General features: G+C 38.9%; 1 protein-coding gene across 4 annotated transcripts in view; it reads right to left on the reverse strand.

Annotated features, from left to right (window-relative positions):
- TMEM241 (transmembrane protein 241) overlaps window positions 1-13733 on the reverse strand; it is a 93172-nt gene that overhangs the window by 74294 nt on the left and 5145 nt on the right. For 2 of the 4 annotated variants that reach the window (XM_049829379.1, XM_049829398.1), the window contains exons 3-8: window positions 13647-13724; window positions 9204-9285; window positions 5886-5963; window positions 4470-4492; window positions 2974-3025; window positions 1750-1798 (exon numbers count right to left, since the gene is read on the reverse strand). In XM_049829379.1, coding sequence (XP_049685336.1) covers window positions 1750-1798; window positions 2974-3025; window positions 4470-4492; window positions 5886-5963; window positions 9204-9285; window positions 13647-13724 — 362 coding nt within the window. Of the gene's footprint in view, window positions 1-1749; window positions 1799-2973; window positions 3026-4469; window positions 4496-5885; window positions 5964-9203; window positions 9286-13646; window positions 13725-13733 lie in introns of all 4 variants that reach the window. The other 2 variants (XM_049829370.1, XM_049829389.1) reach the window with 1 other exon arrangement.

A 13733-nucleotide genomic window follows, 5' to 3' on the forward strand; every position in this document is an offset into this window, starting at 1 on the left:
GTGTGTGTGTGTGTACATGTGTGTGTAAATACGTAAAGAAAAGCATCTCAGAATGGGTTCTTCAGCCCACCGCATTTTCTGGGTAACTTCTATGATGTGTTCATCTATGTAGACCCCTACAGCTGTTGGCTATGAACCACCTTTCCTGTTTAGAGTTCTCTCAGCTCTATGGCATCCAGGTTCTTTACATTCTTGACCTACCCACCTCTTGGTTAGCTCCCATTTCTATTCTGGGAAAAGCTTTAAGCACTCAAGGGAGGAACAATACAGCTTCAGGCTGTATTTTTTCAGACCCTTTCTTCAAGGCTTTGGGTTGGTTTTTTTTGATTCACAAAGAAAAACAGAACATGAAAAGCAAATCCAGTAGAACACTATGTAATAGGAGTCCTCGATTCTGCCTCCATTAGACAAGCTGAAGGGTAGAACACATGTCCTTTCTCTAATGCTCTGTCTTGAATAACCCTGTGTTATGTTACTTCATCTGTTTGTCCTTTCTTACAGCATCTTTATTCTGTGTCAGCTGATAAGAAATCTAATTACACAAAAAAAATCTCAACCGTTTGTATCAACAACTTTCTCTGAAAAACAAGAGAAATGGAAAGGAGCTATATTTTGAGCATAAACATTATGTTGGCACTTCCTACATGTTTCAAGCACACAGAAGAGGCCTCCTGAAGACTCTCTAAACAGTTTTCCACCTCCATGGCCTAGCACTGCTTTACAAATGAGATCTCTTGGCTTTGAGAAAGCAATAACATCACTCATTACAGCAAACAAGTATTTGAAGTGAAAAATCCTTAGCTTTTTGTTTTATCTAAATGAGCAAATGTTTACCATACAACATTTCCCAAAGGAAAAAAAATAATTATACTATTTCTTATTTGTATGTTAACAACATTTTAGAATGTGATCTCTAGACCTCCCTAGACACAAATGCATATAAACACATTACCTCTGCCCTGAAAATTTTACAGTATGAATAGACAAAATAAAGAAGGAATCATGCTAATTTGCCGACAAGACTTAACACATGAATGAGTCACTAAGTCTATAGGACAGCTAAGAACCAAATAAAAGTCCCTTATTATCTAGCCTAACGCTCCAAAAGACACAAATCTCCTAGTTAAAAATTACTACTCTTGTTTTCTTCAGATTTTCTGGGTCTAACTGTTTCTAGCTTTTCAGGAAAGAGTTACCATTTATCCAAATCAATGTTTAGTCTGAAAAAGACAAAAGAAAACCTGACATATTATGCAACTCATGGTTAAAATTTTTTAAAAATGCATATGACTGCATTAAAAACCCCACCATTTCTACATCATTCCTCTGGGAGCATATTCCATGATATTTTAGAATATAATATTTTTTGTCAGTTTTTAAATAAAATCAGTGTGTGCAATAAAGCTCCAACTACAAGTTATTGCTTGGGTTTTTTTATGTTTCTTCTCCCCTCAGAAAGAAGTGTCTCTTAGTAGGCAACCATCAGAAACTCCCAGAAAAGCTTAGTGTCAATTAAAATTGTATGTCCATTTTCTCATCCACTGTTAACTGACTGCAATATCTAGTATATTCTGTTGTAGTTTTAAATGTAAAAGCTATAAAAGGAATGCACTTTCTTATATTTACTGACCTTCTTCATTCTAAGTGTTTCTTAAATCAAGAACCTTAAATACCAGTAACTTCATAATAAAGCTGATTTCTCCAACACATTTACTCTTCCTAATTTTCTTCCAAAAGAAAATTACTTACCAACACAGATCAAGTGAATTAGAGCCCATAAATAACCATTTGGATCAAACTGCAATAAAGAACATCTACATAAATAAAAGCATGTTCATGTAAACATATATATCACTATTCCCCTGAAGTTAGCTTCACAAAGCAAGTACAGCCAGTGGGAGCTATGCTACAAAGAAAGAGAAGACAGCTGAAGAAGACTAGGAAGACCGAAGTTTTTCCTGTCCCACTTAGAGACCTGGCATATGCCAGCTACTCAGGCTCTCAGCTAGTCTTGGCGAGAATAGCTCTATTTCTTTCAGATATGTACACCATTTAAAACAATCTGAGCATATGGACCCCAGTCTGTTTAGTCTTGTACTGGCAGTCAGGAAGGGGCTGACTGATCATGAGGATCAGAGGAACATCACTATGGTTTTTGTCTTGTCTCCTTTCCCCTCTCAGCCCCAGCAGCAGCTAAGCAGTCTCTCTCCCCAAGGCTCCAACTAACCACAGAGTATCCAAAAGAGTGCTTTAAACAGACATCTGTGTCTGAGCAAGGTAGGCTCTCTTCACAATCAATGGGGAAAAATAAAACACTTTTGAGAGGAATTCACCTGGCATATTTTAGATGTCTGCTTTCAGGGGAGGTGAATTATACACCACAAGTTCCTGCTCTGCACCATGGACTATCAAGGGAGCTAGCACAGGTGGAACACTTCTGACGGCTACATTTAATCAGACGCATCCAGACAAGTTCACAGATTCATCCCACCTGACTTCAGATATTACCTAAAGTATCTAAAACAAGGAAGAGGCCTTCCTAAGTCTCCAAAAGAGAAAAGCACCTCCAAGGAATAGATCTTTGCTGGACTGAGCACTTTCTTGAGGTACCTCCTTTCTCCAGTAGCAACAGAAAGTGTGTCAAGTGATTACAAAGCTAATTTAGGAACTTCCTGAAAGTACATGCAGTTAATTCAAACCTAAGTGATTTGCTCTAAGCCCTGTAAGGAGTTAAACCGTGGTTTCTCCAGCCACCACCTTCACCAAAGAGCTGTATGTCCGCACTGCTCAGAGGTTTTACCATGATGCACATGCATTAAAGCCAGTAAGACTACAACACAGCAACAGGCAGCATTTACAATTCCTTCACAGGAATCCCACCCTAGCTTACAAGTAAAAGCTGCATCCCTCATATGTCAACAAGATGTCAAACATCAAGGTCTAACTAGAGCTGCTTTACAAAGCAGAGCTCACCTGTGTGTCACATAAAGGAAGGCACACTGCTGCTACCAGGAGGAACAGCACGCTGTGGAGAAGAGAAAAGAACCAAACAAGACCAAAAGCTCGTAAGCTGGATTTGTACTCTCAGCAAAGTATAGGCAATTCCACTCAATTTTACACTGACATTTCATTTGTTTAATTTTTATTCCATATTTTAAAAGTAATTTCTGCCACCAAAATTAAGTTTTACATCATACATTCTTTGTAAGTCATACACAGCGAAGTTGTATGAGAGGAGAAGCAGTGCAAAATATCTCAGCAGTGATGAAAACAAGTTTTTTGGTAGGGAATATTATTCTTCACTTGCCATCTGGCTTCCCTAGGCTGCTTCAGAAAGCCAAAATCAATCAATTTCTGGCTTTGAATGGCTACCAAAAAGTCCTTTCATTAAGGTGAATTGCCTATTACAACAATTCCAGCAAAGGTGACTCCATTAAAAGTTATGGTGTAACTCCAGAACACACAGCAAAGTGGGAGTGAGTGGTATTACACTAGAAATGGATTAAGGACAGCACAAGTCCCCCCCTAGTCCACTGGCTTGGACTAAATAAATTCTTAACCTGTGGCTGAGTCAGTATTTCTACAGGCTACACTGAATACACTGATGTGGAATTTCTGTGGACAGAATTTCTGTCACTATTAATAATAGCAAACATTTGCTTTTGCAGCTGACTTTCTCGCTCTCTAGGGGCATAGGAAAAGACAGAATAAAGATGATAAAAAACCTGGTATCCTTGACAATAATTCAGTGGTGAAAACAAGGCCACAGTAAGTCAGATAATAGAAAAAAACAGGAAGAACTTAGGAAAATGGTGTCTCTAAGTACACTAAATAATAACCCAACATTACCCTCTCTAAGTACAGCTAAAAGATTACAGAATGTAGAAGACAGCAAATATGTGTTCTTCAAGGCGATGGTGGGGAAGAATGAAACTTTTAACACATGACTGGCTGACTTCTGTTTGCCCCCTTCTATCTCCTTTTTGAAGCCTAAACAACTAGGGCCAACGAGGGTTGGTAGGTTGTGTAGCTTAATATGAATGATTCTAGCAGAACTGGATATCACTCACCTTTTCTTTCTTAGGAAAGGCATTTTTAGCTATTTTCTATCACATTAATTATCTTTCTCTTACTGTTTAAGATTAACCACTGGAACTTCAAACCTGATTTCTATCTCCTTTCCAAAAACATACTTACAAGCACTGCTTTGTTATTCAGAAGACTGGCCTTCTGGCTTTTTTATTTTTATGCAGAGGAAAAAATGTATCTATTTAAGCAACTGTTAAAAAAAATAAAAGAAAATACATTTTAAAAATATTTAATTACTCCTATGTTGCAATTTAGGCTCACCGCCCACGGGAATGTGCCTTACATTCTTCATTGTTTTGGTGTGCCATTATCTGAACCAAATACAGAAGCTGGAGCCAAAACAAGTCTGAATCTGAATCTGAGCAGTTTTAAAAGCTTACCTACAGACTTTCAGATGAGAGGTCTGCTGTAAAAAAAGAATGATTAAAAACATTTAAATTTAGAAATAAAAATGGTGAAATAGTGCTTTCCCCTTCCAAAAACAGGAAAGTAATGACAGCCGATCTTACTGCACCAAACACATTAAAAATCCAGTGAGCAACATTAAAGAGCCCATTATGTTTGAGCACTGGTTAGCAAATTTAATTTGAAAAAAAGAACCAGGACCACAGATTAGCCTACTTCAACTTGATTTTTATTTTCAGATTACTCGCCAGCAGGTAGACCTAAAACCAGACACGAACTCTATACCTGGTCCTCAAACTTAACTTGAACTATACCAAAACTATATTAAGTATTCTTAATTAATTAGGTACTACCCCAGCCAAAACAGTCTTGGTGTAAACTCATGAGCGTTTCCCAATCCTTTGGTCCAAAATTATTCTCCTGAAGCCTTCCAGCAAGACCTGCGTTTGCATTATCCTTGTCCATAGTGCTTTTGTTTTCAAAGAGAGGAGACCTAAATGTGAGCTAGAAGGAAAATATGAAACACTTTGACAGGGACACTGATCAGAGGACAATACCACAGGAACATGCCATGGTACACACTGCTATGTCTCACAGGCATAATCTCAGTGACCTCTTCAGTTTTTTTAGGAGTAGCAAACATGGGCCATTTATTTGTCTTCTATATACACAACAGAGGTAGTGAATGGAAGATCCCTTGACAGCAAGCCAGGGGCCACTGTAGAAACGACTTTGTGATGAATGATTTCCCAGTGTTACCTCACACAGCAGCTCTCTGGTCAATTAGAAAAGCATTTCATAGCCTAAAAAGAAGGATCCCCAATGCAGTTTGTGAGAAACAAACCCAGCTCTTACTAAAGGGAGCAGGAATTACTCTCCTGACTTTAACAGGTCTTGGGACAGATTCTCGAGCATTCAAAACAAATAAAAAAATGCACTTTTTCCTGCATTTCATGTGGAGATGTGATCTGTCTATAATCATACAATACATCAAATACTAGATATATTATACTGGTTAGATATAAGGACCCAGTCCTCCTCGCTCTCAGCTCAAACATTGAGATTCTTACGTGGGGAGTGAGAGAGAAGCGATATTAATTTTCAGAAGGAAAAAACAAGCAGGACCAAGCCACTCTTAAAAATGCAGATAAGACTGTCGATACACATTTGCAGTGTTTCATCAACTAAAGGGGAAAAGAGCAAAAGAAAACATCAATATAGGTACTTGTCAACAGCAAAGCTCTCTCTGGGTCTCATTAATGACTAGCTATCACAGCAAGACTAAAAAAGCACATGGCACTAATGCCCATATTAAAAGAAATTAGGTGTCTTGTTATAGGGCAATTATAGGGCAGGAGGTACCTTGAATGTATCAATAACATATTGATTACCTCTTTCTGCACAAACTTCTGGAACCCACAGGTTATAACTTCTGCTGCGTTGTGAACAGTGAGGAACACCGGGATTGGCTGCCATTGGGAGAGAACAAAAATGCCCAAATCAACCTCAAACAATGACATACATAGGAAGGGGCACTCATCTTGGGGACAGCTGTCCCACGTTTGTGGTTCTGTTTTGTTTTTTAAGCATAAACCCATGCCACATCTCCTAAAAGGGACTTAGACCCATTCCAGTCACTATTACATAGCACAGGCATCTTTAATTGTAGACTCTGCTTGCTTCTTCTCCCAATTTTGAGTGCACAGTCAGTTTGTTTGTACACAGCTACCTCAGTGAGATTTACTCCAGGTTTCTGCCTCTAGTTTTGCCTTTCTCTTCAAATATCTGCAGCCTCCATAGTAAACAGTTCTCATTAGTTTTCCCATCTCTGTCTACTGGTACTAAGAATACAGTGTGACTCCTAGCAACAGCATTATAGGCAAAATGATTTTAGGTGATTGCTTTCAGTTACTGTTAGGAAGAGCTGCCCAAAATTAGGGTAGAAATGTAGAAGTTCATACACAAGTGATGTTGAAATTATACCCACTGAGGTATCTGGACACCATCCCAACATGAAATCATTAAAAAACAAACCCCAATGATAACAATAATGAATCAAACACCCATTGCCCCAGGCAAACCCAACCAGAATTAGTGGTTCATAGTAATTCCTCCAAATCAGATCCATGGTCTCTAAGACAGCTGAAACAGAAGCAACTCTCTGCTCCGATTAAGATAATCTAAAGACTAAGGCAGTTTTAGGAAGCAGTATTTCCCCACTTGTGTATAGTATTTAAATCACATGAGTAGAGAATGAGTTAATTTCTCAGTGATGTCCATGCCTTTTAAATGTCAGGTGATATAAGCAGCAAATATCTCTTAAATTTTACTTTGTATACAGAAATCTGTATTTTCTGGATTTTTCTTTTCATTCCCATAAAGCTGGATAAGCATCGCTAATTAAACATTTTAAGTCATAATGACAACTTGGGTGGATCCATAAACACAACAGTTACACCAAGATAACTTTTAACACCTCTAAATTAGCAAGGAATGAAAATCACACAAACACAACTGGCATGAAGTTGTCAGTCTCAGCTTCACCAATTCTGAAAACCAATTCTCAACCCTGTTCCTGGACAACTGAGAACATAAAACCGTAAGTATCTAACATAAGTATCCTGAGCTTGACACAGTAATAAGAAATACAAGAAATAACTATACACAAGGAAAGTTGACAGCAGAATTTACATTCTTCCTTTTGTGAAGCCAATTTATTGGGTTTTTCTTTCCTCCCGCCTGCTTTTGGCTCTTCCAAATGTGTTTTGGAGCCAACAATGGCTCCAGTTTGCCTAGCCCAGTTAACCTTCTCCATATGTCTATTGTCTTTGATGTATTTCTTAAATTTGTGAGTGGGCTTAATGCTTACGAAAAGAAAGGTTTACTGCTTGGGCAGGCAGGGTGAATAGACTCTGTACAAACCTCCCCTCGCAGCTCTGCATACTTCTGTTAATGTATCACAGTCCAGAACTAAGCAGTCCTCCTCCAGTTCCAGCCCTGAACTCCTGGGCAGGGGAGACTGCCAGCACCTCTAGGGTGAGGCACAAACAGATATTAAGATTGTAGCCCTGCCAGTATACAGAAGTGTTTGAAAGTGGGTCTCCCTGGCTTTGATCAAAAAAGCGCATGTAATTTCTGCTTTAGGAATAAACCCACTTAATTCAAATACACTGCTGAGGTAAGCCAATTCAGGCGCGAGTTTGGAAGAGTCCACTTTCCTTCTCACTGTGTCATAAAATTGTTGTACACAAAGTTATTGTAAGTAAAGCTTCTATGTAGGATTGAATTTAGCCCCAGTACAAGGCATTACACAGCAACTATGGCCTAACTACTTGTCCTTTTGTCTTTCCTCCTAAAATGGCCACAGAATTAGGCCTCTAACTCCCCATTCAAATACAACAAAAAGCCATTCAGAAATGGGAGATGCTCCTTAAGAAAGGTTTGGGATACAAATCAAAACCATTCACAGCCCCTCTACCACTCCAGTGCATCTCTTTCTTGAATGACCAGAGCAGGGACAGGAGGGAAACAAGGTAACTTACAGGATGACTAGGAAGTAAGAAGAAATAGCAAAGAGGATGTCTTTCATACCTAGTCCAGGTAAGCAGGCAGAAAACATGCTGCTGCCAAGGCTTTATTGCTGTTTCCAGACAGGCCTCTCCTTAGGGATCTTTGCTCAGTTTACACCAGGGAAGCCCAACAGAACTTGCTTTGACAAAGAACCAAGAGGAAGTAAATGCAATCACCCTGAGACAGAGCTAATCTGGAGGCATGGGGCTTCTGAGCACAGGCATCTGCTTTGCAAAGGTCACTTGGGTCCAAGATGAGGCCCCCAGCCTTGTTTGTGAGAACAGAGACCTTCTGTCCTCTTCTGCCCTACCTCTCCACTGGGATGTTCAAGGGATCACTACAAGCAGAATCTTGTCAAAAATTCCCTTTTGATCCTTCTTGGGGTTTAGGAGCTGGAAGGAGCGAGCTGGCTCTGGAATTAGATTAAGATGCACTGACAAAATGCAGAGGGAACTAGGGCAGAATCTGGCCTTGCAGACTGCATAACAGCAGTAAGTCATTGCTGTTTTTTTAAAATTCATGTCACTCCTTTTTTTTTTTTTTTTTAAAAAAAAAAAAAACACAACCGTATCATTTAAGTAAAAAGCATTCAACTTCAAGGAAAGCAGATTTGATATCCTCTAAACACTTGGTAGGTTACTGTGATTCAAATGGATGATAAAACTGATTAATCTAACCACTCCCATAATCTCTTTCCAACTTCCAATTTATTTTTTCAAATCCTGTAAAGCATCAAAAGCCTCTCACTCAAATGGTCTTCACCATTTTCCTGGAAGGATTTCCCACAGATTCCACAGCCCCATTCCCCCTTTTGCAAAGTTACAGCTAGTATCTTCTTCAGCTTCTTCCCTACTTGCACAACTCGGGTCACTGAAGATCTGTCCTGCAAAACACTGAGTACTCTGGAGGGATGCTGAGTGCTTTGGACTGTCACAGAAGTGCTTTTTGATACTGCTCTATACTTCATAGGATTGGACTGCTGCTCTAGCACCATTAACAATGTATGTATTATTTAAACCCCTCCTCCCTTCTTTGTCCCCCAACCCAGGAACAGCATTAAACACCTTGTATGAAGGGAACGTTCTTTGTTCATAAAGCAGAGGTAATAAAGAACTGACTTCTACTTGTGTGTTTCTTACCAATCTAGACAGTGCCCTAGAGCCAGCATAAATAATGCCAACAAACAGTACTGAAGCAGGAAGCCATGACAGGATTTCAGACCTGTGAAAACAATTAAAACCCCATTACTTCACCACATTCTGTTTACATACAGGCAGCAACAGTTGCCTGCAAGGAATACAATAACATGTATATATGTACATATATTTCAAAGGTGCGCATATTAAATTCATTGTTCAGTATTCCTTCCACGTAGTAAAGAAATCTGAGACAGAAATTAATCACATCATCTGATCCCAGATAGGAGATATCTGCAGATATATTTTCTTTCTTTTACTCTTTCTCTGGCTCCTCTCCCTGCAAAATTGTTTGTTTCATAGCAATTACTCCTATTGGTTTTAAGGGAGAGAAATTTCAACTAATTTCCTTGATGCACTGTAAAAGGAAGAAAAACTGACAAATAAAGGCATAAAATGGTGTACTTGCACAGACAGCACACATTTTCACTATGTACAAATACACTTGCCCACCCACGCATTCATTTCTCAGCCAGATTTACAAAGAGATTCTTCCTAAAGATCAGATTGTCTCTGTGGGAGCCTGTCTCTTGAGATTTCCTAATGATATTCCTTTGACTAAGCCAAACTCCTAGAGGCAGTTTGACAACTAATGGAGAAATGAAATCACCACAGATTGATCTGATATTTTTTTAGCTATGGTTATTGCAGTAGGGTCAGGTTTCAATTCTGAGAAGGGGCTTCAGAATCCACACTTTTCCTTTTTGATCTTGGTACTGAAGGGGAAAAAGGGATCGGTAGGTGGTAAATTTCAGAGACAATAACATAAGATTTTAAGCAAGGGAAGAAAGGAGTAGCAGTGATCTAAAGGCCTGATCCAAAGGCTTCCCAGGACTGAAGACACTGCTACCCCCATTCACTCTTCCCAAGCTTTGAACTAAATTCAAGAAAATGTCAGTGAATAATGCTGGTTCTCAAAATGAAACCAAACTGCTTGTAGTTCATTAATTTGGATTACACTTCCAACTAGTATGTAACAGTTAAAAGATAATGATAGGTACCACTACACTACCATATTTCATGGAACACAAGAAAAACAGACCTCTGAACGATGAAATCAGAACAGTCTGAACGAAGATAAAACATGCTTAAAGATTCATGTAAACACAGACAAGGAAAAAACCCTAAACATCATGTTTCTTTTTTTTTTAATACATAATTTCCTAAGATACTTGATCAAAAACCCAGGGTAACAAAAATAGAAAAATCTTTAGATCTTTTCACCGGCATAAATATTTGCTCTGGGTTTTGGGGGTAGTCACCACCATTTTTTATAAAAACGCTGTTCCTTTTAAGGTTATTGACTTCAACTGGAATTTTACCAAGACCAGGATCTAAAACTGTCATACCTCATTACCAACAAGTTCACATCAGACACCAACAAAAATACCCCCACCCTATTGGAACTGCCACAAATGGAAGAAAGGGGGAGGAAATAAAAGAAAGGAGGGCTGGAAAGATCAAAGGAACACATGATGGAAACTGAATTTTCATTTAGAACATAACACTCTTTCATGTTCCCCACCACTAAATTCTAGGAATCCCAAATATATCTTCACCTCCAATACAATACTGTGAAGTACAATGGAAAAGGACTTCAGATGCTTTTTCCATGATGTAAGGGTAGAATTTTATGCTGCCACGTGGGTATTTCAGGACTGAAAAAGAATGCATGGATATTTGATGTAATGTGTCAGCACCAACAATCTGTCTTGTACCAATTAGTAGCTTCTTATGCTGGCAATACAGTGATATACATGCAAACTAGGAAAGCTCAGTGACATAAAAGAACTGATGAGCTTGTGGTTGTAGGGCTAGTTCCAAAGCCCTCTCAAGTCAATGGGTAGCTTCCCCTAAACCACACTTTGGAGCTTTGGTTTAAGCAAGGCTCTGAGCTGCTGCTTAGCTGCGGGGAAAATTCAGCACTACAAGAAATGCCAACTAGAACAGAGGACTTATGTGCCTACAGAGGTTAGGCAGAAGCTGGGTGGCAGATCACAGCACTGGAAGCATTATGCAGGTGCTACACATATTCCTCTGCACTCCACAGGGCCCTTGCTTTGGATACGGATTTTGCAAACAGTCACCATTCACCCTTTAGAAGCAACGATGGTGGTGACAGAGTCCCTTACAGCTGGGAATACTGGGGGGAAGCAGATGAAAAGTAGGATATCCCCAAAAATCTAAGACCAACTAGTATAAAAAATACATTTTTATTTGGTCTTCATTGTGGAGCTAGCATTCCTGACTTTAGACAAAGGGTGATGATCTCTATGTAATAAAATTATTTTGCTGAGACACTTTGGGATAACCTGAACTGGCTCAGAAAGCACATAAGATCAGTCCACATGACAGAAAAACTGAAACTTTGTGGAAATAAACAAACAAATGAGTAGCAGTTTATTATTTGAAGCATGACAAGACTGGGGACTGGATGTGGTATTCTTAAGTATCCTACACACAAGCCCAGATAGATTCAGAGACCAATATTCTGTAAGAGAGGGGGAAATGACTTCACCTTTGGAGGGGGAAAGAGCTTGAGAGGAAGTGGTAGACAGAAGCTTTGAGACATTATGTTTGTTTGTCGGGGAGTTGGTTGGTTGGTTGGGCTGGGGGGGTGTTTGGTGGTTGATTGGTTGGTTGTTTTTTAATATAGGAGATACATGCTACAAGTCCAGCTCAGCAAAGCATTAAAGTATGTGCCTAATTCTTCTGAAGAAAGACAGATTTAAACTCATACTTAGGTGGTTGGTTGAATTATAGCCAAAACATGTAAATTAATTCTGGTAATTTCATTAGGTCTATTCTAGAAAAGGCATTTTGTTTTAGCTAAACTAGTACAGAGGTTTCTGAAGATATAATCACTTTTCCTATCGTGTGCTGACATCTAGTGGCCTGAAGTCAAAACACGAACTAATTTTTCACCAAAACTTTTTTCAGATAAAAACATCCTCTTCAACAACAGAAAATGGTTCTTGTTCACTAATTTTTTTCATGTCGTCGAAGTTTTGAAAAAACGAAAATATCTTTTCCAGGCTGGAAAAAAAAAGATTCAACTTCCTTAATTTCATGATTTAAAGCAAAAGTAATCATCTAGTGACGAAAAGTTGAACTAAAAAGGACATTACTGATGGCTGTATTCCTTTGTCCTTTAGATTCATCTGTGAAGACAAAATCTGCATAAACAATATACATTTGATAATAATATCAGTAACTGCCCCTAAAGGAAGGTTTGGACCCTAATCCTGCCTTTACCAATATCATTGACAGCTTTTAAACTAATATCTTCATTTTATCTACACTGCAGATAAAAGACAGGAAGTTAAATTCTGTTTCCATTTACAACTTGACTTAAGTTTCAGTGGTGATGTAGTCACTTGCATGGACATTAAAATAGAACTTAGCCTGGTTCTTCTGACATACATGCAGGATTTCATTCCAAATTAGGAGATTCAGTTTAGCAAGTCAACTGTTGGAATCCTAAACAGAAAATTCATCAGCTGTCACTTGCTAATACAGAATCACTGAAAAAAGTTACAGTAGAAGGGAACTCTGGCAATCACCTAGTCCAATCCTCCCCAGCTTCAGAGTCAAGTCACATTACTCAGGTCATTGTCCAGTAAGGTTCTGAATACCTCCAGAGATGGAGGTTCAACAATTACTGTGGGCACACATCTTCTAAATTATAACATTTTGCAAAATAAAAGATATGCTACATTCCATAGCACAGAATGGATCCACCTGAGCACAGCACAGTATGCTGGATGACTCTTCTGAGTTGCCGTCACACTCAGTTCAAGCAGATGACCTTTGTCTACAAAGTACCTTTTAATTTGGAGTCCGATTATTATACCAATCCTGTACTGCAATGGCTGCTCTTGCTGTGTAGTTATAAATGCTACAGTTAGACAAGGGTGGATGATTCTCATTTATGGGACACACTTCTTAGAGAAAAAGGCAGATCACATTTGTGGACTTCACTGCACTGAGGTTTTGGGGAAGGGTATGTCAGTGCTCTTAACTAACATTACCAAGGTTTCTCTTGTAACACTATGAAATAATCCAGGGAAGAGATGTGGTCAGATGGTTGGATAAATTATCCTTATAGTTTTCACTAGAGGCTATGCTTTTTTGATTGTCTTACCAAGGTTAAATTGAATCCACTTTATATTAGTAATCAGTTGAAGTCCGTGTCATTAAACATTCATTAGACTAAAACACAAGATCTCTCCCCCACCTGTGGAGCAGAACACATACAAACACCACCACCCCCCCGCCCCAACACTTATATTTTCACAAGTTAGTTACTTCCACAACCAACTTAACTATGCCATAACCCAGCTACAGAAAATAAGTATTTAGCAAATACTGAAAACCCCACAGTACCTTGAACACAAATTTATCTCTACCCAGCCCAGCTTCCAGGAGACATGAAGCAGAAGTCCACCAACTAATGTCTGCCACCTGAAATAG

The sequence above is a fragment of the Accipiter gentilis genome, chromosome 2 (genome assembly GCF_929443795.1).
Source record: "Accipiter gentilis chromosome 2, bAccGen1.1, whole genome shotgun sequence".
Classification (NCBI taxonomy): Eukaryota; Metazoa; Chordata; class Aves; order Accipitriformes; family Accipitridae; genus Astur; species Astur gentilis.